Source organism: Astyanax mexicanus, chromosome 2 (genome assembly GCF_023375975.1).
Source record: "Astyanax mexicanus isolate ESR-SI-001 chromosome 2, AstMex3_surface, whole genome shotgun sequence".
Lineage (NCBI taxonomy): Eukaryota > Metazoa > Chordata > Actinopteri > Characiformes > Acestrorhamphidae > Astyanax > Astyanax mexicanus.
In genome coordinates, this window is record NC_064409.1 from 57491452 (window position 1) to 57516411 (window position 24960).

General features: G+C 38.5%; 2 protein-coding genes across 3 annotated transcripts in view; one reads left to right on the plus strand and one right to left on the minus strand.

The window, feature by feature from the left end:
• Nucleotides 1-1723: 1723 nt before the first annotated feature.
• On the minus strand, nucleotides 1724-10667 carry lrrc61 (leucine rich repeat containing 61). The gene is made up of 9 exons (XM_007246475.4): nucleotides 10495-10667; nucleotides 3923-4018; nucleotides 3668-3814; nucleotides 3510-3570; nucleotides 3333-3418; nucleotides 3166-3231; nucleotides 3002-3070; nucleotides 2605-2727; nucleotides 1724-2473 (listed from the first exon to the last, which is right to left on the minus strand). The coding sequence occupies exons 1-9, from the start codon at nucleotides 10520-10522 to the stop codon at nucleotides 2367-2369; spliced, it is 783 nt and encodes a 260-aa protein (XP_007246537.1). The 5' UTR covers nucleotides 10523-10667; the 3' UTR covers nucleotides 1724-2366.
• Nucleotides 10668-10705: 38 nt separating this feature from the next.
• cib2 (calcium and integrin binding family member 2) overlaps nucleotides 10706-24960 on the plus strand; it is a 31956-nt gene continuing 17701 nt past the window's right edge. The window contains exons 1-4 of one of the 2 annotated variants that reach the window (XM_022672198.2): nucleotides 10706-10914; nucleotides 12383-12573; nucleotides 12654-12770; nucleotides 19328-19362. In XM_022672198.2, the coding sequence (XP_022527919.1) occupies nucleotides 12720-12770; nucleotides 19328-19362 (86 nt within the window). In that variant the 5' untranslated portion in view covers nucleotides 10706-10914; nucleotides 12383-12573; nucleotides 12654-12719. Of the gene's footprint in view, nucleotides 10915-12382; nucleotides 12771-19327; nucleotides 19363-24960 lie in introns of both variants that reach the window. The other variant, XM_007228263.4, reaches the window with a different exon arrangement.

The following is a 24960-nucleotide window of genomic DNA, read 5'->3' on the forward strand; positions in this document are numbered from 1 at the left end:
GTCCCTCATTACTACACCAGTAAATACATGCGCAATGCACTGATAGACAAACGTTACTTTTTGTTGTTTCACATCTTTTCATATTGATAATAGAAAACACAACCGTTAAAACAACCTTAAATTAACATTGCCTAGGTATCGGTGAATCAACGTTCATTTAAAAATTTCTAAACAGTTTTTAATTAACAAATGTATATATTTATTTATTAATTGTTAATCCGTTAGAATGATTTGTTTAAATAGCTATATTTTATTATATATTTTTATTAGCAATATTCTTATTGGCTAATGGTACTGTACATAAAATAAATTATCATTCATCATTTATTCGACTCTCTATATACTTTTTTTTCTAGATAAAAAACGTTTGTAGAGCTTTCTGTGTATATGGTCAAAATGTTTATATGTTTATGTAAATATGTATATATTTATAAAATATAAAATAAAAAAGTAAAATATTGACTTTATTATATATATATATATATATATATATATATATATATATATATATATATATATATATATATATATATATCAAATTTATACTTTTTTAAAATTATTTTAACTCCACAGGAGTCGCGCCATGGTGGTCATGGCGGGCTGTGGTGGGCGCCCCATATTTTAATTTCCGAAAGGTGGCAACCCTAATCAATGTGCACAAAATTGTTTTAATGCATTAGAAACAGAAAAATTAACGTTGATTCAACATACGTTTGCTGTCCTGGCAGTAGTCTTTATCTCTGAATATATAACTAGTTATAGTTAGCTGACAGAAACCTAAATGAAAGTTTCAGAAAGCCCCACATGATGATGTAAGCAGTGATGGTTATTTCATGTTTCCATGAATAGATACATGGGAATTAGTTGGATTTTAATTAGTAAATGAAAAAAAGGAAATAAAAACGAATAAAATGGAGATTGACTGTTAATCATTTTCATCCACAAGTGTGTACAATATTTACTTCTTCCATGCAATTTTTTGAATGAGGGTAAATTCCACTATAATTTCATGCACTGAATGTAAAGAAGCTGAAAACACAATTTGACATAATTATGTAAGATGGATTTAAAAATTGTATTATTTTACAGAACCTATTTAATTATATAAACTTGCTTAAGTTTGCCTGTGCTACACTGGAATGTACATACTACTTCTACAAAATACAAATAAAACTGGCAGATGTACGAGTGCAGATTGGTTAGCTAAATTATGATCTACCTAAAGCTGAGTAGGGAAGGGTTATTATCAAACTGGCAACCACACGAATCTCCAGCCAGAGAACTTCCTGGCATGCAGAAGGGAAGATCATGCGCAGCAGTGTGGGTTTCTGTTTACAAGCTTTTCAGAAACGTGCACCCTCTACTGAGCTGGATGCTGCAATGCACTCGTGAAATATCATCATGTGTGAATTTAGGGGTATTCATTTATTTTGCAGCTCTGTTACGTGGGGCAAATTAGGTGCAGTAAGACATTAAATAACGTACCAGGTATTATTACAAAGACACCATAAATATAAAAATACTTTGATTGCACAGACAAAGGTGTCTGTATTATGTACGAGTAAATGCAACACAAAAAACAGCCAGAAGAGGGACATCTAAACCTGGTAATAAGCCTACCCAGCAGAGTGCAGTCTGTACACATTGCTGGAAACAGCACTGGATGAAAACTGTTGTTTCTTTATATTAACAAAGGAATAAAATCCAGTCATACAGACAACAGTACAAGTAGGTGTGTTTTATCCATTTAAATGCAAGTTTACAAAGCATGAGCCACTTCAATTTCAGGAGTGGTACAAATCTATAAATACAGTCAAAGCAAAAAAGTAAAAAAGCAAAACAATGCAAAAATACACTAAGGTTACAAAAACAATATGCAAATTCCTATAATGCATACAATAAAAAGTCCAAAACACCTCCCAAATCACTGCAATAAACAAGAGCAACATGGGAAAACTTCAATGACGATCAATAAAGACAAAGCATTAGCTGTACTTCACAAAAACTCTGTGTCCAAATAGCAGCATTGTTAAAAGCAATAACAGCTTGTACAGTTTATTGATGCAAAAGTCTACAGACTGATTTTGAGCATCCTGAGAGGACAGTCTGAATGGAGTCCAGGTTTATTATGCCTAATCCTTTCAAGGATGGAGGATCAGAACGGACAGAAGTGGTGTAGTTTCAGTAACTAAACCCTTGCATACTACAGGCAACACTGAATATTCAGGAGTTCTGGCACTGGTGATGTCAAGCATATGGATCTTTAAAAAAAACACTCAGAAAAAGCTGTGTAGTAGCAAATATGGGTTTTTTTACAAAATAGAAAATAATCAACAATGGTATTTGTCATGGCTGAGCTGCTGACTTTAAACAGCGTACTGCTTTGGTTGGTTCTTGAGGCCAGTGGTCCTCTCGGTTTGTGAGATTGCATGTGCTGCTCTGCTGTTCAGCAGTCTGCATTCATGAAGGACATCTGTCAAGGAACAAGGTGGCATTACTAAATTAATATTACTATTATTGCACAACCTAAACAACTTCTAATTGTTGTTTGTATTGATTTAACAAAGAACATTATAAGGATTGGTTAAAAAGAATAAGTATTACCATTAAATTGTTTATAGGCTTCATCAACAATGGCATTATTTGATCTTTTTATCTCCCAAAAACCGTCATCTACCCAAGGCTTACAATCTGGCACTTCTGGAAGTTGACCATTTTTATACATGCCTGAAAAAAAATCACATGTTCATACTCAGACATAAAAAGCCAATGTTTACAAAGCAACAAATTTGTAATACTGATATAACAAAAAAAAAAATAAAAATCATAGGGTTGGTATCCTGGTCTTAGTCCTAGACTACATATCTCGTTCAATAGAGTATGTCCACATACAGTGTCGTATAGTCCATGACTAGGCTTTAAACCAGCCAATAGTTTTGGAAATCAACTTAACCCTTTTTTAAAATGTAGCAGACAAGGCAAGTTGTACGTCTACAGGCACCTTTTATTGTGTCGTCGATGTCTTTGCATAGTTGGTATAGATCGCTTCCACGTCCAACAACCCTCTCCCCTACAGAAATGCATAAAACAGATCATTTGTAATCTTGTTTGTTCCATTTACCTCAGATACGTGCTGCTACTGTATGACCCAAAAAAGACTCTCACCATCTAACACTTTGATGTTTGGGAACATTTCAAGCAGGATGCCTCTATATGAGGTGTTCTTGCAGACTAAGAGAAATGAGTCAGTAAACATTCGTTTAAAATATATAAGCTAAAAACTATTCAATATGTTTATTGAAAGCATGGCAATGGGGGTATAAAAAACAAACCTGGATTAGAGTAATTATAGGTGTTATCCTTCAACCTTATACTCTCTAATTTTCTTAAAGACTTCAAAGCATGGAGGCTATCAGTGCTGTGGATTTGACATTGACACATTATTACATGTACAGACCAAGCAATAAAGAAATATATAAATACTGAAACATCTGAATCACAGAAATTACCTGGATACAAGATTGCCAGCCAAATTGAGACTCTGTAGGCTTTCACAGCTACCAAGTGCTTCTACAAATGTATACATTTCATGGTTACATATGCTAGATTTCATTATTTTGATTTGTGATATTTTCCATTTTTTTAAATATTCTTTAAAAACACTTACCTAAGTTAGAAATCCTGTTAGCTGACAGGTTAAGCACAACAAGCAGTCTGAGTGATGCTAGCTGTGATAGATTTGTGATATTATTCCCAGAAAGATCCAGTCTCTCCAGGTTAATACATTCTCCAATACATCCAAGATCATATATTCCTAAAAATGGAAAAGAATAGAAAACAGATACAGATAAAGCAGCTGTGATACAGGCATTCCAGGCTATCTAAATAACTAAAAATAGATAATAATACATGGATATCCTACCTAGGCTCCTCAGTTTGAGAAATAAAATGGATTCTAAATCAAATTCTCCTGTTCGAGACTTCAGAAGCCCGTTTGTGATCCTTGCACACTCCGTTTCTGCAAGACAGAGAAAGCAAAGCGGGAAAAAAATGACCTGCCTCTTCTCATTCTCACAACCTGGCAACATGTATTTTGGTGACTCACTGTTTGCAGTACCAGCTCAGATCTTCACATTTCACACAGTGTTTTTTGCTCAGTAAAGACAGCTGAACTCACTTTGTTTATAGTTCCTGGGTTCTTTGATATGTTTCTATTAATACTGGATTATAAGATATTTACATATTGTGGCGTGGAAGAGGAAGGAAGACCCGTGAGACTCATGCTGAATGCTCAACAGCTTTTTTATTGAACAGGCTTGCCACTCACTTACAGCCTTTAACAAGACTTAGGAGAGCTAAAACCAACCACCCACAGAGCTAAAATAGCCCAAAGGCCACCAACCCAGCTGTGTGTCTCCCAGATGGCAGATCCAGAGTGGTGCCCACCCTCTCTGCATAACCCCTCCCAAGGGAGATGCCCCACCCCTGTCATCCTCGCACACAGGAGAACAGAACCATGCCTACAGGCAGCCACACACACAACCCAGAGCCGCCACATAGCCCCCCCCCCCTCAAGGGTCAGCCGTCCCGGCGACCCCACCAACCCAACACAAACCCCGTGTACAACAGAACATTTTTTTTTTTTTTTTTTTTTTTTACAATCAGTCGCAAACAAAGTCATTAAGGCGGGCGGGCGGCCTCCGTGCCCGCGGCAGCCTGGAGGGGCCGGGCACGGCACCGCCTGCCAGCGGCTCCGAAGAGCCAGAGTTCAGGTCAGGCACGAGGCTCCGCACCACCGTCCACAGTGTCCGACAGTCTCGGCCTATAGGGGGCCAGCCTATCACGGTGCACAATCATAGTGCGTCTGCCCCACCGGATCTTATACACCACCTCCCCCAGCCTGGACAGCACCAAGCACGGACCCACCCAGGCCGACTGGAGCTTCGGGCACAGTCCCTTCTTCCGCTGAGGGTTATATAGCCAAACCCTCGCCCCCACCGCCAACGGGTCCCCAAAGCAGCGTGTGTCGTACGCAGCAGACTGGTTGGAGCGCGCTAGACGGTGTGCTAATTCCAGCGAAGACATAAGGTCCGAGACAAAAGTGGGCGTGTCCGAAGCGTACCCGCCCCCGTCAGGAGGCGCCCCAAAAGCCAGGGAGACCGGCGTCCTCAGCTCGCGCCCGAACATAAGCAGAGCCGGCGTGAATCCCGTCGTCTCCTGCACAGCGGAGCGACAGGCCAGCAGCACTACCGGCAGGTGCCTGTCCCAGTCACGCTGGTTCTTGTCCGACACCATGGCCAACTGCGCCGCCAGCGTGCGGTTAAAACGTTCCACCAGTCCGTCACTCTGCGGATGAAGGGGCGTCGTCCTGGTCTTATGGATTCCCAGGATGCGGCAGACCTCCGCCTGACCTCCGACTCGAAATTTCTCCCCTGGTCGCTGTGCAGTTCTTCCGGAACCCCGAATCTAAGAACTCCCGCACCAGGATATCCGCAGTAGTGACCGCCCCCTGGTCCGGCACCGCGTAGGCCTCTGGCCACTTCGTGAAATAGTCCATCGCCACCAGAACAAAGCGATTTCCAGAGTCCGTCACCGGAAAGGGGCCCAGCACGTCCACGGCCACCCGCTCCATCGGGCTGCCGCACTGGTAAGGGTGAAGTGGGGCGCGGGGCGCCCTCGAGGGGCCCTTCTTGGCAGCGCACACGTCACAGCAGTGCACGAAAAGTTCCACGTCGGTTCTACACCCAGGCCAATAGAAGCGTTGCCTCAGGCGCTTCAGAGTCTTGGTGACACCAAAGTGCCCAGCCCCAGGTGACCCATGAAATCCCCATAGGACCGATCCCCTAAGCGCCCGCGGTACCACCACCTGAAAAACGCGCCGCCCATTCGCCGGAACCTTCCCAGGTATGGCACAGTACACCGTCGGACAAACTAAAACTAGCCCAGTTGGAGCGCAACGCCTTAGCAATCGGGCCCAGCGGCACCACCTCCCCCCACGACGGTGTGACGTTCGCACTGAGCGCGTGTACAGCCCACGATAATTCGCGATCCGCCCGTTGCGCATCGCGGAGCTGCTCTACGGACACCTGAGCCACCCCGACAGCGCCAGTAACATCCCCGGAGATTGCAGCGCAGCGTGCGGTCTCAGCAGATTTCTCCTCAGCACGAGCACAATGTTTGCAGTCAGCGGCCACACACGGCCGGTGCGACAAAGCATCCGCGTTACTGTGGCCACGGCCCGGGCGGTGCACAACCTCAAAACGAAACTCCTGGAGTCTAGATAACCAGCGCGCGAGTTGGCCCTCGGGCTCGCGAAACACATGAGCCACTGTAGCGAGGCGTGGTCAGTGCGCAGCAGAAAGGGCACCCCATACACGTACGCTCGGAAATGTTTAAGGCTTTCGACCACCGCGAGTAGTTCCCGGCACGTTACGCAATAGTTGCGCTCCGCCTTGTCCAGGCGGCGGCTATAGTACGCTATTACGCGCTCGGAGCCGTCCTGAACCTGCGACAGGACTGCTCCGAGGCCGTGGTCGCTCGCATCAGTATCCACAATGAAACCCCTGTCATGCTCGCACACAGGAGAACAGAACCATGCCTACAGGCAGCCACACACACAACCCAGAGCCGCCACAATATTATTATTTTGGCATGAGTGCAGTGCGTGACCACGGATGACTGAACCCAAGCTTTTTTGATTGCGCTTTATCTGCATTTAGATGTTCAAAAGATGATAACATTTAGTTTTAAACCTATTGTTTCTAAACCTATTGTGTTCTCTATGTTACAATGTTCAAACAACATTTTCTGACAGTATTCTAGGAGGTTGTGAAATGTTGTGACAGCGTGACAAGGTAAGGACCTGCTGCAAAAGACAGAATCACCCCAGGAGCCCATGTAACATAATCTGGTCAGAACAGAGCTTATGCTGTGCATGGAGAATGTTGGCAGTAGGTATTCATAAAACCATATGGCAACATTTTTGTTTATGTTGATACTTGCTTTGTGCCAAAATTTCATGATAAATATATTAATAGAAATGCTCCAGAATCTACATTAAAATATTTTATATATAAAACTTTTATCATTGTAATCAATAGCACCCCAATTAAAATTTGCAACTAAATCAAATTCAACCCAGCAACTAATCAGGCAATGATTCAGTTAAATTAGCAAGCCTGCATTCTTCATAAAACAATGAAAACTTTTTTTATTGCTAAGACTAAGAAAACACCTTAAGGCTTACATTCACCGCATTTTAAATATATTTTCACAAATTAGAATGTGGTAAATATAAGCCTTGCAGTGTTTTCTTAGTCTTAGTCAATTAGTATTTCCCAATTAGCATCGTCAGCTGGGGCAGTGGTGGCTAATTGGTTAGAGCACTGGGTTATTAATGACACGGTTTTGGATTCAATACCATGCTTTGGCAAGCTGATATGTTGGGCCCTTGAATGCTTTCCAAGATTTTTGGTGCATTTACATCTGTAAATTTGGAATTACTATAATTACATTGGTAAGTATTATTATTAAAGTAATGTATTATGTATTTAGTTTCATCTCAGATCTTATTATAAATGCAAAACCTATAAGGAAGGAACCAGGCCTTATAAAGAGACCTTAATACTGAGATTGTGGCAATGTTGTGACAGCCTTTTTTAGACATTATGAACAGCATCACTTTTTGACACTGTTACAGCAAAGCTTTAACAAAGTACCCAACGTTGTAACAGTGCTCCCTGCTGAAAAGTGATAGCATGGCCTGACCAAGCTGGTCAAGATGGTTAGACTGGTTGACCAGCTTGGATTTTGACCAGCCTGCAGAAACACAGGCCATGACATATTATTTTTTTTTTTAGTTTGATGGTTTAGATGATCTACATGCATGATCAACCTGACCAAGCTTAACAACCAGGATGACTATGACCAGTATGACTAAGCTTGACTATGCTGATTGATCAGCATGACCAGACTTGTTGATCAGCAGGACCAGCAGGAACAAGCTAGTTGACCAGCATAACCAATCTGCTTTACCAGCATGCAGCACACACTATTCTTGGGCTGAAATTATTAGTTGGCATAATTGACAACGTAGATTTTAAAAAATAGTTGACTCCAAAATTCAGTGTTGACTAATTGTTTATAACAGCACTATGCAGTGCTGTGCTGGAGAAAGAAACAGAGTAGGGGAGGATTAAGAGCAACTCACTCACTCAGTTTACACTTGGTCATTAAAAGTGACAGATTACATATCTTTTAATAAAAATCAGAACATTTTACATTTAAATGTCTTCTGGGCATTTAAATTCCATGTTCTGCTGTTTCTATCTGTATAGATAAATATATGTGTATAGGTATAACTGTACAAACAAATGTAATATTTATTTGCCTTACATTTTAGCTTTGCCAACTGTAAATGTTTCTCCTGAGAAATTTGTTTTCGCATTTTCACATTTGTTTAGCTAACTGGTCCTAACATAGACTGGTCAAAACCTGGCCTAAACCTAAACCCTATTTTTTCATTAACAGCTTAAATAAAACAATACATCTATTTAAAAAATAAAATAATAATAAATTTGCTTAAATCAATTAATTTTAAAGTAGGGCGGCCAGTGTTGGCCAATTATAGTAGCGCTTGTTCTTTTTCCAGCATAAAACAAATATGTCCCAAGTCTCCCAGAAGTCGCGGGAGTCTACCACATATCAATAACAGCTCCTTGATGCCCGCAAGTCAGATAAAATCTCCCAGAAGAGGGAGAAAAAGGCGCTCCCCTTGTGTGCATATTCATAAAGCGCAGGCAAAACAGAGAGGGTTCTGATTGGCCTGTTCTCTGCAAAGAGTCTGTGAGTCAGACGATCAGTTTTTAGTGTGGGTGGGCAGTGTTTTTTTACCCTCCTATAAACTCACAGACCAATCACGTGTGTTGTAAGATCACCAAACTGAGAGGGGGTTACAGCTTTCAGTGTACTGTTTTGTGACGTTTACTGCTGCTGACCAAACGCTCTCCTCTGCCAATCAGATCTGTGCAGATGCGAGAGCGTGGAGCCACACAGGCGAAGCAGGCAGTGAGAAGTCGGAGAATAAAGCGAGAAAGATGAGAATACAGGCAGCCCACAGGGGACAAAAGCATTGGAAACTTCAACCATCAGTTTTACCCACAACATAATAAAGTCTGATACAGTAATAATATTAAAAAAGCTGATATTTTGGCCAAGTTCAGCAAACATTTCTCCATACATTATACGATTTGTCCTAAATGTAATTATCATGACAGGCGGGTGCAAATCTAATATAAATAAAATTAAATTAGACTCGAAAGACTCGAAGTTCAGGGTGTTTCCATTTATTTTATGATTGGTTGATAATGTAATTATTGTGACAGGTTGTTTTCAGTTGTTGATGACATAAAACACTAACAGAACTTCTAGGCTTCTTCAGTATACAGTATATAACATAATACTCAATCATAACGCAAGTTTTAAAAAATGGTGACGGTCCGGACCTTGGCCTGACGAAATTTTCTCTAACTGGACCCAACTGAATTCTAATTAAATACCCCTGCTCTAAAGCATATCACTGTCTGGTAAAAGTAAAAAAACAATGAAAGTCTTGCCCGCTGTACAGTTTGTAATAGTGATTTTAGCATTGCCCGAGGGTAAAGTTCTGTTCCAGGAGTCCAGGTTCAGGGGTACCTCCCTAGAAATTAATTCTTTGCAACTTGGTATGTCTGTGTCAGTAGGTGTCGATTTAAAATATCGGCCAAATCGTCCGATACAGATATAATTCCAATATCATCGTGCATCCCCATCTGAAACCAGCTAACTTACCAGATGGTCCTGAGATGGATTTTACAGCAGATATATGTTTGAGTGTGTTTATACATGAAACTAGGACAAAAATGATGCATACCTCACATGTTAAAGTAGATTTAGATATTACTGTAATTAGGCATAATATATTTGACACCATAAGGGGGTGAAACGCCAGATGAGTAGAGAGCACTGTTCAGCACATAAGCTAATGTGGATGATGGAATGGGAGCTTCGAGGCACTGACTGCAGTGTGGGTAAACAACAGTTGGTAAACAACAGTTGCTTTGTGTGAGAAAGCCCGCAGCAGCACAGGCCGTGTGACATTACACCAACACCCAGCGCAGAGCAACAAGCAGAGAGAGGAGCTGAAGCGGAATCTGTGCTGAGAGGAGGGACTGTCTGAGAGGATGAGTAGTTAGCTGAAGCATGTATTGTATCGTAGCTATAGTACGCACTACCAAATATAGCTTATGTATCACAGTGCGAACTCTCATATAACCACCAAAATACACTAAATTGGACGTGAGCAGCACAGCAGAACAGATGGACAGCTAACAGCAGCTACTGCCCTACATCAGTTAAAGCTAGGCTAGCGTTACCTCCTCCGCTAGCGTGTGTAGCAACACCAACATAATCCCACCACAAACACCAGCCCCCCTGTCTGAGCTGCACATCACTCACCCTGCTCTTTATCCCTCTTAGAGTCCATGGCTGACCAAATTCACCAAGTCATTCGCAGTACATGAGGATTCTGTCCGTTAAAACCAGTCAAAGGAGCTTGTGCGGTCATCTGCTACAGGCACACGCGCGCGCACGTACATTCACCGAGTCGGTGCGGCAGCAGAGTGTGTGTGTGTGTGTGTGTGTGTGTGCAGGTGACTTGAATGAATGCTAGCTACCTGCACGTTATTCTCTAAAGTGGAGCGGGTTGTTTCGTGTCTCTCTGTTTGTTTTTTGTTGCTGTAATTGAGAAATATCTAACTGGGTTAACTTATTAGGTCAAACTATATTAAGAGTAGCTATTGCTTTAAATTCACTACACCCGGAAGTTGCCATCATTTCTGTTGCTATGGAGCCGCTGTCATTGGTTACGGTGTTATGGTATGGTATGGTCTTCTACAAAATTGACTCATAATTCTTCTTTTCTTCAATTTGGTTACGATTAAGATACAGATAAATAGATCACTTTATTAATCTCAAAGGGAAAGTCACACATTTCAGTATTCCAGTGTAAAGAAATGGTCTAAGAAAATAAAAGTCTAATAATAATAATAATTATTATTATTATTATTTGTTCGATTAGTCAACCATCATTTCTGCCATTGAAATGTCTAGATGTTGTTTAAATGTGGAAAGTACTAATATTTAGTGACTAAATATGTAATCTGATGTGTTTGGGCACTTTTGGAGTTGAGTATAAACTGTGTAAGTAAGCCATTTACACATCTCCCATTGTGTTTCTGTCCCCAGCACTTTGTGTAATGCGGGAATGTTACAAATGAACGAATTTTAACATTTTAATTAAAGGTAGCTTATTTGAAGTGAAGTTGCCTCTACTCAGTGGCTGTTACTTTAACTTAATTTGACATAATTTACTTAATTATTTACTCAATCATTTACTCAGACTTAAACAAATTAATGGGAATACACCAATGTGGGAATTAGACTTGGTAATCTATATATTAAAAAAGTGATACAATATTACATAACTGTCAGTGAGTATGTGAGACTTGAAAAACATTTGAAGGTGGAATTGAAGTTTATGATTTAGGTTAAATGTTAAATGTTACAGACAGTTATCTCAGCTTGAACATAAGTTAAATAAGCAGTTATTTCAGCTCCAAGGCTGTGACATCAAAGACTGTTAGTTAATCTCATTTAATTTTTACATCAGTGACTTACATCAACTCAAAACTGTTACTTCACCTCAAAATCTGTTATCTTAAAAACGATTACATAAACTCAAAATTTTTACTTCGGGTTAAAGGTGGCTAACTCAAAACAGAAAGTTAGCTCAGCTTGAAGGCCACCGTCTCAAAGGCTGTTTGCATGAATTGCATGAACCTTTGCATTAATTTTAATTATAGCTGAATTCAAATCTTGATACTTCAGTCAAGATATATTTGTGTGATGTATTTATTTATGTGTCTGTGTGATATATTTATGTTAAGCTCATTTTAAAGCTGATGTTCGTAAATTTGGGGATTTGGGGGATTTAGTGCCCTCTCTGGTAAGAGTGGGTAATTGCACTGAGCATGCGGGAAAATCATTTGAAGGCAGGTGTGAGGGGTCTTCTTTCAGAGTGGATAAATAATATATTAACAGAGTTTTATAATAAATATATTAAGCTTAGCAGGGATGGCTGTCCAGCATGCTGCTACATTTCAACACAATATTTTGCCCCTTCCTCACTGAGAAATGCTTCTGATTTCAGTTTAGAAACAAAATAATACTATACAGACTGACACTTTAAATGCCATTTAACCAAACTCTGCTGCTCAACTCAGACACTGATCACTCAGCACTTGCGCCCCCTCGTGGCCCCCGGTGGTCTCTCTCTCTCCTGCAGTTTCTCAGCTCTGAGGACCAGCAGCGCCGCGGGCTGTGGACAGCAGTGAGTGCTGAAACAGGAGTGTGTGAGCGGCTGTTCGGCTATTGTGCTATTCATGAAGCTCTACACTTGAGTCGCGGAGGGATCGTCGATCACGTTGCACTCAAGTATTTATGGAGAGTGTGATCTGCATTACAAAACATCCATAAGTAAGTCGGGGGTCTGTAATTCTATGCGTGGTCACAGTTTTCTCGTCTGGCCGCACCGTATACATGCCATAAATGCCTAGGAAAGAGAGGAGTCCTCGAACTTCCAATGTGATGCATCTGTACGAGAGGAAAAACACTGGACTAAGATGGGGAATAAGCAAACGATATTTACTGATGAACAGCTAGACGCCTATCAGGTAAGAGACTTTTCTTATACCTATGATCTCTCTGCTCTGTGAGTAATTCAGCTTAGTGATGATAACCTGCTGAAAGAACTGTTGACCATCACATCATCACAAAGAAAATCATTATATTATGTATATAATGAAACACATAGGCTATGCTATTGCTGGAAATGTTTATAGACTAGTACAGTAGTGGGTCCTGACAGTTCACTTTCAGCCTGATTCAGATTGTTACCTGTAATCTGCTGTACACTGTTTAAAATAAAAGTGGTACAAAGCGTTCTTTGGGAGATACCATAAAACAACCACTTTTGGTTTCTAGAAAGAACAATGTTTCTTATATAGATGTGTGAGTGTAAAAAACATTTAAACATTTTAAAGGGTTGATTTAAAGGTTCTATACATCTATTTTTATTACAAACATAGTTCTCCATTGAAGCAGATGTTATTTTACCCTTTGTAGCACCTTTATTATTTTTTTTTTCAGAGTGTAGTGTTTTTCCTTTTTGTTGTAAATGCACAACTTGGATAGATGGATGAATGAATGGATTTATTTCCAAATATACAAATGAAGTACTTCCAAAAATATTGCTTTTGTTATGATGTTGCTCTGCAGGTTATGGTTCCTAATCCATAATGTACAATACACCTTGTTTTGACACAATACAAGCTTGGTTTATGTTATTATACATGTACCCTGATCTTCTCTATAATTAAAAAAAAAATCAATCCAGGATTGCTTTCATTTTTCTCTAAAGCATCCACAACATACCATTCTCTTCAATAAGGTACTAGGGCACAATTTAAGAATTAAGAATTCAAGAAGCTTCAATTATGGGTCACGTGAGGGTCACGTAAACAGGATGAAGCATCAGTCTATCACAATGAAAAAATAATTCAAGTGAGGGGTGGACAGAAAGCCATTCGTGACGCAAGAGGTTGCAGCTTTGTCTTCCTTTCTCAAGGCATTTCTTACATTTATCACTGTCTGCGGCACAAGGTGCTTCCCACTTCCCTCTACCAGTAGCACCAGTAACAGACTGTTGACTCTGTGGCAAATGAAAACGAAACAACTCAGATACTGAGAGCAAAATCTCCAGTGTTAAATTCATATCTGTTTAAAAAAAATCCTGCTACACAGAATTTCATTTATACTGTATTAATCTGGACTGTAATAAACACTAGCCAAGCCAACCATACTCTAAAAGACTTTGACTCTGTGTCTCAGACCGGAATTGAGGCTATAGTCTTGGACTATACAGCATTCTAAATTGAGGTGGGATAGTATATCGATATTAAGGTGTATACAGTAATATTGTTACAATCGTTTATTGATATGTGTCGTCAAATATCTATTTTTATTTTTATTAAAACATAGATGCTCTAAACTCCCTAAGACTGACCCCCCAATATATATTCATTTTTGTTGTAAAGGCATGAATGAATTAATAAATCGATTTATTTTATTGCCCAAATGAATTAAATCAGTACTTCCAAAAATATTGCTATTGCTACAATGTTGGTCTGCAAGCTATGGTTTCTAATCCATAACATACAATACACCTTGTGTCAACACAATACAAGTTTGGTTCATGTAATTATATGTATTATAATATGAAGCAGCTAAAGTCAGTACCATGATATTTTCTATCAATCCAAGATTGCTTTTATTTATATCTAAATCTGATTTTAGATCAAATCTGATTAAATCAGATTTTTTACTGCTTCATTACTTCATGTGGTGACACTAATTAAAAAAATAGGGTAAACCTTCTGTGAGCAATATTGGTTGTCTTATTCTAAGGTCAAATTATGTAATTCCGACACCATTAAATCCATAATTCTTGGTATTTATTTATTTAGGAGTTTTTTACTCTCTTCAATGCCGTGAAGTATCGTATAGAATTATCTTGCAATATATTGAGTATTGCAAGTTATCATGAGCAACGTATCATGACAGTATTGTGAGATACCTTGTGATTCCCACCCCTAATTCTGAATGGAGACTCTCCATTAAAATAATGAAAAAAACATTAGTCTATTCTACTAGACTTAATTCCTGTATGGGAAATTAACCCATTAAAACCTCTTTTAAAAGGAATCTGAAACATTTTCTTATAGAAGACTAAGAATCTTACAGGGACACTATTTGAAAGGCTAGCTTCATCTTGATATTATTTCCCATCATGCTTCTAGTGAACATTTGACAAAGACAAATTGTTGAACAATGAAGCACAAACAGCTGATGCAACTCTTCTGTGTGCAGTAAATTGTTCCAAAACAAACACAAAAAGGACAGGAAAAGATCCTGGTTAAATGAATAGGAGAGCTGCTTCCTATAAAACGTAATATTTGTAATACAATTAAACACATTTGATTTAGTTGGAACACCAACAAAAGAAAAGAAGGATTCACCAAACGATTGATATGACAGTATCCCGCTGCAACTCTAGCATTAGAAATTTGTCTGTGACAGTAAAATCTCAATTTTATCTGCTGTCCATCTGGTGTACGGCCGGCATAAATTCTAATTCAACACTGTAGGCGGTAATTTAACACTAGGGAGTTTGCTGTGCTGGCTGGACAAAAGGACATCTCAGCTCAGTAACACCACCTGTACTCAATGAAAACCCTAACAAGTTAAACACCACTCTTTCTGCCTCCTGTAACAGTACCTGTAACCTAATTACACACAGCAGTGCAGCAGTAGCTGTGAGTTTTAGTTCTGTTTGATACCTTTTTGTTGTTCATATATTACTCAATACAATTTCCAGATTGCTCCGTAGACCATAGCAGGGAAGCTGCACTTAGCCTTTGTGTATGAAAACTGCAGGAAGGCCTCACTTCTGTCCTTCGTAACAATGATCTGTTGTGTTGTGCCCTGGGGAAACATCATCTTGGTCCACTAGAGTTTTCGAGCAATTCGATTAATAATTCATATCAAGCCAATCTGGGAGGATACTCTGAAATGCTGCTCTTCTTTTTCAGCCAACCGAGTATTTCTAGAAACTGTACATCACACACCACAGCATTTCTCAATGTTCTACCGCTTGGAAAATAGAACTTTAAACTGGATTGTCAGGAAGACTGAGAAGGGAAAAGGATCCAGTTGGTTCAGCTGATGTGAAAGTTAAAGTAGCAGAATGTGTTTATTTGAATTTATATACACAAATATTTGGATATATAGTGTATTAGGCATTTTAGACTCTGTATTATGGAATTGACTTTTGCAGCACTACTCTTATATTTTAAAAGAAAAATAAAGTTCTCACACATCAGGATATTTTAAAAACATTTACATTTCAATATATCATGATACACTGCAATACTGTGAGCAAAACAACTGAACATTTTAAATTAAATTTAGTCAATTTTGTCACAGCACAAAAAAACACTACCATCTGCCTAAGATTATTGGGCAAAAAAGTGCATTTCTTCCAGTGAGAATATACACTGCTATTATAGAGGTTTGATCTTGGTGAGACCGCGAGGATAGTGCTTTTTCCTTACGCTGATATTCTCTAAACCAAAGTTACTGTTTCCACTGTCCAATGTCCATGTAATTGAAATAAATCCACTCCACAAGGTGTTGAAATGATAATCGAAGTTTATTGTTCTTCTTAAAGCTTACAAAACGTAAATTAACTAACTGAAGTATCCTATAATGAAAATAGAAAGGTTTAAAGTTTCTGGGAGTTGAAGAGCAACAGCAGGTAAGAAGACTGTTCGCTTCCACGGTTCCTTGCGATCTGAAAATGAAAACTAAAAAACGCAAGCCTAAGGATGCCGGCTCGTCCGTTCTTAAAGAGACAGTACACATTTTTAATCCAAATCCAACATGAATTATTATTCTTTTAACCATCCTATATAAAATTAATCATGTTAATCAATAAATATATCTATCTATGAAATTAGACCTTTAAAGTAAATTATTATTTATCTTTTAAAGCGATTTTAAACATTTTTTATTTTTTAAACTTAAAGTCCACTTTGGCCGCTACAGCTATTTATCAACTAATTTCAGCACAGACTGAACCACTGTCTGACACCTATCTTTACATTTAAACTTTTAAATAACTGTGTTTTTGAGAATTGAGATAGTATTGTGAAACATAGTATCATATACTGATATTGATGTATCAGTATTTTTTTACATCCCTCATTTCCATTCACACAGAGACAAAAATAATTGCAGGAGCATGCTATGCCTGTATCTGTAACATCCCTGTAATAATGTAAATGTAGCACCTGTAGTTACTGAATCTTACAGAGCAAGCATCTCACACCTCAAGCCAGTCTTAGATTAAACAAAGACAAATGTCACTTTTGTCCTTCATTTTCTGTAATCAACCTTTTCCTTACATACTAACCACACCTCATTTTAACATGCACTCTCATACATTAAGGTGCTACAAATGTTTTTTTTTAAGGAACCATAGGCCAGTTTTGGTTACTAAAGAGCAATGGGCCACATTTAACTATGCAGGTTTAACAAACATTGTGAAATTGACCCGTCCAAACATGTTTTCTTATTTGGGATTTGTTTAATTTACAATGGGATTTTTTTATTATTATTAATATCAATAGCAGTCCATCAGTTTTAATATGTAGACATATATTTTAGCTTGGACCTTTTTTCTAAAAAACTCTGGATGTAAAAAGGTTCTGTAACAATTTATAGGTTCTTCACATGCACTATTATAAACAAGCTTCTTCGTTATAAAACCAAGTGGTTATTTTATGGTATCACTCAATAAACCCTTTAAAACACATTAATTATTATTATATATAATTTACAAACCAACCACTTACCTCTGTCACTGATTTAGTTGATGTGTCAGATCACTTTTTTTTTCTCAGATGACGTATTCTGTACTGTTATGTAACTGTCACATATCAGCCCATGTCTGTCCTGTGTTTTTCCCTCTTTTGGTTTTCTGTGCTCCTGCCCTGTTTTCCTGTCTTGTGTTTCCAGCCATGTGCTTTTTTGAGCACATGGCATTGTTTTGTTATTGTTCTGTCTCCGCCCTAGCCCCGCCCTAGCCCTGCCCAAGCCATTAGTGTTGTCACCTTGTGTCTCATTTGTAACTCCGCCCCCTCATTACTTCCACAGGTGTCCCTAGTGTGTGCCTGTGTATAAATACCTCATGTGATCCATTGTTCTCTGTCGCGCTTTTTGTTTGACCTTGTCCCGTGTGTTTGTTATTTTGGTCTACAGTTCTGGTTTGTTATCTTTATAGTGTTTTGTTCCTTGCTTCTCAAGACCTAGTTTATCTTTTGTTTTATAGTCTTTAAGTGTTTAATTTAAGTGTTTTCTTTGTCTCAGTTTTTGGTTTGTTTTTTTTGTCATGTCTAAAAATAAATATGACTTGCATTTGCATCCGGCCTCCTCCTCCTTGTTACAGTAACATGCATGATTGAGGTACTACATTTCTACATTCAAAAGTTCTACATTTTACAGACCTATAAAATCTGCATTCAGACCTTTCTCTCCTGCCTGTGTGGAAGGGTTATGAGAAACAATGTCTTTTACCAAACAGTCATTTTCCTCTCTGAGCATGTAATCATTGGACATGTGGGCCATGTTCTGTCTCTGGCAATAATTCAGCTCTTGGTCATTTATCCAAGGTGCTAATAATTCATAGCTGTGTGACCTTACCTCACATCGCACAGATTCGAGGCCCAGTATTTCAAATTAATGAGCAATTAACAATTTTCAAAAGCTAGAGCCTATAAATCCTTGAAGTGCTTGCTTGCTTGGTTGCTCGCTTGCTGTCAAGTGTCTCCAGTTATTTTTGGGATGTGTGTGTGTCAGGATGTGAGTGTGCAGGAGAAAGCAGGGTAAACATCATAAAGGAGAGATAAATTATTAGCTAATAAAACTGTCGGCACTGGTTGGCACAGCTACATTGTGTGGGTATAAGGCAAGAATGGATCCCCAGGGCTGGGGTGTTATATGTGTTGGTGGGTTTATGCTGGGTAAATGGCGTGCTTCCTTGCATTCGTTTCGTCTGTGGGATTTTAAAATCGAGCTTAGTGTAGCTATATTTCCATGGTGCAGTGAAAAGCTAACATGGTTGTTTTGATTGATGAAGATAATTTTGTTGTTATTATAGTCTCAGATGACCGAACCTGAACTGTTATGTAACAGACAGATCAGTGCTGAGGTACGGTTTTATATTTTACAGACCTACAGTGTTGGTCTAAGGGATGAGATGCTGAATGGCATGTTTCATAGCATGCACAGCACACATTCCCCTTGATAATACTGCCAGGTCTCATATCACATTTACGTGACAGATAGCACCTCTCAGACACAGCACCATCCTGATCATCTGAGTGAAACATAAAACCCTGCTGTGTGCCTAGACCAAAAGCTGCAAGCTAACAATGGCCCTGTGTGTTTGTTTTGTGCACTAATGCAATATAGATGTAAAAATCAGCTTAGCTACACAGTTAACACAGGTTAGAGATCAGTCAGTGTTGTTTAAAACATTAGAAATCAAGGCTGCTTCTGTGGGAAGTATTCATACATTGCAAATTCATTTTTCTTTTCTCTATCCTTGCAGGACTGCACATTCTTCACACGCAAGGAAATCCTTCGGTAAGTGTCTTTCCACAGGTTGTAGTTAAAGTCCCCTTCATAATATCTGGGATAAAAGCATGTCATTTCGTATTATCTGCACTCAGCACAAGGTTTGGGAGACTAGCATGTTGACGTTAAAGCACATGGAAAAAAATATAGAGACTATACTGCAAGATACAAAATGTGCTTAAAGCTGCATTAAGTGAGAATTTGTGTTTTTTGCTCATGGGCTGTCCTACAGTTGAGTGGTTAGATTTGTACTTTAAGCCACTAAAGAACACACATTTCTGGACAAGCTGAGAGATACAGAATTGAAAGTAGAATATTTCGGTTAAATGGATTAATTTAGTACAGTGATATTAAGATATTGAGATTTTCAACAGCATTACACAGTTCTCGTAAGTGTTGTCTTGCTGACTTCAACAAAGTTAAATTTGAGTTTGAGTGGAATCAACAACATGCTGGACCCAGAATAGCAACAACAGAGAGGCTATTTTTCTTCTTACAGTCAGTGGAGCATTACAAGTATTACATTTAAAAGCAAATATGGAATATAATCTTGCTTTAAAGCAGATAAAGCAGTATTTTTTTTTCATATTGGCTTTACTACAGAGAGGCATTGTGATTTGCACTTTGAGCCACTGTTAAAAAACACACATTTCTGGACAAGCTACAAAAACAAAAGTAGAAAAATCATAGGAATTAATTCAGTATAGTAATATTACAAGATTTTCCACAGCATTCCTTGTGACTGTTATCTAGCTGACTTCACCAAAGGAAGACTCATGTTTAAGTGTGATCAACAGCATGCTGATGCTTGAGCAGTAACAACAGAGATGCTATTCCCCTTATTACAGTTAGTGAAGCATAACTGTAACTATAAAACAACTATATAACTATAAAACAGCTATAAAAAAACAGCTATTTAAATTAAATAATATATAATATTGCTTTAAAGTAACAATATGCAAATATTTGTATTTCTCCTATACATGTGGAGTGTGATTCACTTTTACACCACTGTTGTAAACACACACATTACGTCGTCATATGATTTATAAATATATGTTATACAGCATTATGCAGATTTCACAAGAGGACTTGCCATTTACATTTATATCATTTTGTTGGTGTTACATTTATATCCAAAGGGTCTTATATGTTTAAGTTTACTATAGTTTTATACTTTGTGAACTGTTTATCTCCCAAATAAATTCACAGAAAACAAAATACTAATGCTGGTCTATGCGATGTCATACTTTATACACTAAAAGTGTAAATGAGATGTAAATTGAGCATGAAGTATTACCTGAGGGGGATACCTGTGTAGGTTATGAGGTTCTATCTTGTGAGTGAGACTACACACTGGCCAGTACTCATGGCAAGGTGTTTTCTGTACCAAGTTGCTTGAGTAGGCAAAAATCACATCCATATACAGTACAAGCCCCTCAGAGCATATCCCACATGTCAGTTCATGTTCTTTAGCTTCCATGAGACATGGCAAAGGTCATAGGTCACAGAACAAATCATGTGGAATGTTAGTGTAAATGTATAATATCAAACAGCATTTTTATGATCATCACTATCTCATTATCTCATCATACTAAAAGATAGTTGCCAATTAAATTACTGTAAATATACAGTAAATATACAATGTATGGCGGTTTTATATCACAGAAACTGCCAGAATCTCTAAATCCAAGCTGTCCTAAGTGGATATATATATATGTGGTAATGTCAGTGTTTATCTTCCATAGACCATAAAAATGGCTTTCTCCAATAGATTTCCAGCTGCCTAGACTGGCTAATCGAATGGATGTGTTGTCAGCAGTGATGGTATAGTTACTTTGAAAAAGTAATCCGATTACTGATTACTCCTTTAAAAAGTAACTTAGTTACTTTATGGATTACTTGATTTTAAAAGTAACTAAGTTACTTTACAAGTTACTTTATTAGTTACTTTCAGCAGCTGCAGACACCACCTCCCGCCGCCTTAACATAAACATTATAACCAGTTTTGCCAATACTCCCTTTACTGGAAAATGCATTTTTAACAGCAACAATTTATCTCTATTAAGTTGAACTATTTCCTAAAAAATATATTTTTAATAAAAATAAAAAAAATAACTTAACATATAAAAAAATATATCTTTCTTGATTTTACTAAACATAAATACTTGTTTTTATAAAAAATATATAAAATAAAGAAAGTCTTTTTTGACCTGACATATTTAACACTGTAAAACTGAACATTGAACTTGTTGCTCTCTGCAGGGCAGCAAGGAGTGGTTTTATAAAACAGAACCGTGTATATGGTCTAGACCAGGGATCACATATTTGCAGACTGGGGTCCGGGTCCGGACCCAGACGTTGTCCAATACGGACCCATACCGGACCCAACTACTGAGAAAGATTTAATTCTGACAGTGTTCATTTAAAGCACCGGAAATTTGTGGCAGACCGCTGCCCTGGCTAGTGAATTGGGACGCGGCCGCAAAAAAAACGCCTTTATAAAGAGGGCGAAACCCGAGAACTGGCGAAAAACGAAAACGGGCGGAAACTAAAGACACGCCGAGCGCGAGAGAGAGAGACAGGGGAGAAAGCGAGACGCGTGTGATTGGGGAAGAGCGGAGGGGGAATGGGTAAGGGAGCGAAGTGTGTGTGTGTGTGTGGAGAAGATGAGGTGGAGAGAGAGAGAGAGAGAGAGAGAGAGAGAGAGAGAGAGAGAGAGAGAGTAACGCACAGTGACTTAAATAAGTAACTTTAATTTGATTACTGGATTGGAAATAGTAACGCGTTAGATTACTCGTTACTGAAAAAAGGGTTAGATTAGAGTAACGCGTTACTAAGTAACGCGTTACTGACATCACTGGTTGTCAGTTGCTTCGACAAAGAATTTATTGTCTAGGCTTATTGATTCTAACATAGTGGAAGCTGGAAACAGAAGTGTGTTGTCTTGTCAACATGCTAGCCACAGTTGCTCTGTTTAAGAGATGCATTTTCTGTTTTTACATTGTTATTTTAAATATTATATCTCAAAGTAAGTGTACAAATTATATATTTAAGGATTAGCATGAATACAGTTGCTCAAATGAGCACTTATTTATTTTATTTAAATTTTTATTGAATAGTAGTGGTGTCAATACATTTCAAAGAGATTGAATTTCATTAGTTAAAACAGTGTATGTATAGTTATTACACCCTACTCTGAGTCCCAGTCACCATATTTGTCATTCAATTTGTATTTGTGTAATTTCATAGACCTTATAGTGGGAGTGGGAGTACACACAAAAACTGAAAATACTGCCTCCTGCAGGAGCTAAAACAGTCTTCATGAAACCATTTTGTTCTAGATTAAGCATGACTGTCTTCCAGTAAAGGGAAACAGAGAGATTACATCCATGCCAGCCACGATTTATAGTTGTACTCTGTGAGATTTGTTTTTATTTTTTCATGTGTCTCTATCAAAATCTCCTGCCAACCCTTCCTGAACAGGCCAGGCAGCAGCCAGCAAAGCGTGTAATTGGCTGAACCACTTACATGACATTGTTTTAGTTACAAGCCAGTGTGTCACTGCGAATGCACCTCACTCTGCCTGTGGGTTTTGCTGTGTTGATGCAGTGTTTTTGGCAAATGCAGCCGTGCTGTTGAGACCCAGCCAGTCAGTCCAGCTGTATGGGTGCCTTGTCTATTTAGATAGATCTCAGATTTATCAGCAAGAACAATGAGATCTAGTTTAAATAGAACCAATCCTTCAGTTTCTCTCCCTGGCCTGACTGGAATCTCTCCACCTAATTGTTGGCAGGGAATATGCTGTCAATAATACTGTATTTCTGAGTACCCAGGCAATATTTTTGAGATTGGAGGAAAAGTGAGGTGAATACCAACTGAACAATTTATAAGGAAGACCTGTACACCTACTCATGCAATTATCTAATCAGCCTAACTAAAACTAGACGGTTAAAAACTATGAAATATGGCCTGTTCAGGTCGATTTTAATTTTTGCTCAAGCACACAGATAAAGGGGGTCAAACCCTGGAAACCGTTGACCCAACCTGCTTTGGGTTAACAGTCCAGACAGGTGGTAGTGCTGAAATGGTGTGTGGAACATTTTCGTGGCACATTTTTGGGTCTGTTAATGGCATAATTAGGTATTGATTAAAATGCCACAGCCTATCCAGATATTGTAATTAACCATGTCCATTCCTTCCTGACCAAAAATCAAGCATGGAGATATGCAATGTCACAAAATAGAGTAGTGATCTGTAGTATTCATTGTAGTCACTGGGTCAGATTCCAATAGAGCAATAGAGCATTAGACATTAGCAAATAGACTTTTTTTTTTTTGAAACATCCTGTTCTTCTCCTCTTTAGACTATTCAACTGTAGATATTGTTGTGGATGTATTCATCTACATATATGAGGGAAATCCTAATGTCAGCAGTATAATTTATGCCCTGTTGATATTTGAGTTAATCACATCTTCTGAAGACTTATATTCTTCAGATACATATTTATGCAGTAGGCATTATCTAATCAGTGTCCTCTTTGTCTCTAATGGAATTATTAGCTATAAAATGTATTACAGACTCATAATAATAATAATAATAAACAGCAGCCTGACTGGGAGTTAAAAACAATAAAACTTCTCATTTTATTTATCATTTTGTGGTATCGGACAACCCCAAGAACATGTTATTATGTTGTTATATCCACACTGGATTACCACTAGTCCATTTGTTAGCAAGAGCCATTACTGTTATTGACTTTGCCTTCTTACCTTCTTACCTCATTGCTCTGTTATGGTTGTGTCACAGTTTTTGACTCAGACATATTTTAGAGCATTTAGACTTAAACGAGACATTGATTAACTTGCAATATAATTTGTATTAGTTTATTCTAATATTTTTACTTGCTTTACTACCTAAATGGATCTGTGCTCTTCCATTTATCATTTTCTGGATCCAACTGGAGTTTTTCAGTATAGCACCACTTTATACTTAGTACTTATGATATAAATTACTTACTTTACTTACTTTATTATTTTACTGTTACCCTCACCACATTTTAGATTTAGATGTGTAGTAGAATTTTTCAGTTTTGGAAAGTACTAGAAAGACTAGACTCTGATATTCTAAGAAGAGTAGTTCAGTGTTCCCTAAAAAAAGCCTTTAACCTTTGCGTTGGTCTTCTCACCTGGGCAGAGATCACTTTGCAGGCCCTGCAATAGACCTGGAACCCAATCTTCTGATTAGGGGCAGCCACCTCTACTCTCCAGCCCACATGGCAAGCCCTAATGTCACCTCTGAACATACTGCCCTCGTATCTGCACATTTACGGTTGAACAGCAAGAATAATCCGTTAGAAGCAATAGTGCCTCTCCAGTCATTTGTATTTTTGGCTCTTATCCATCCCTACCCAAGATGCAATGAGAAGACATACATAAAACAAATTGCTCGCTTTATTTTCTAATGGAATTGACATACCACTCTCAGGTTTCAGGATATGCTGTTAATCGGCGTTGTTCAAAGATCAGGTGACTACTCAAAGAAATTAAAAGCAGATACAGGGGAACGAGGCAGAGTGTAGGGTTGCAGTCAAATGACCCAATTACA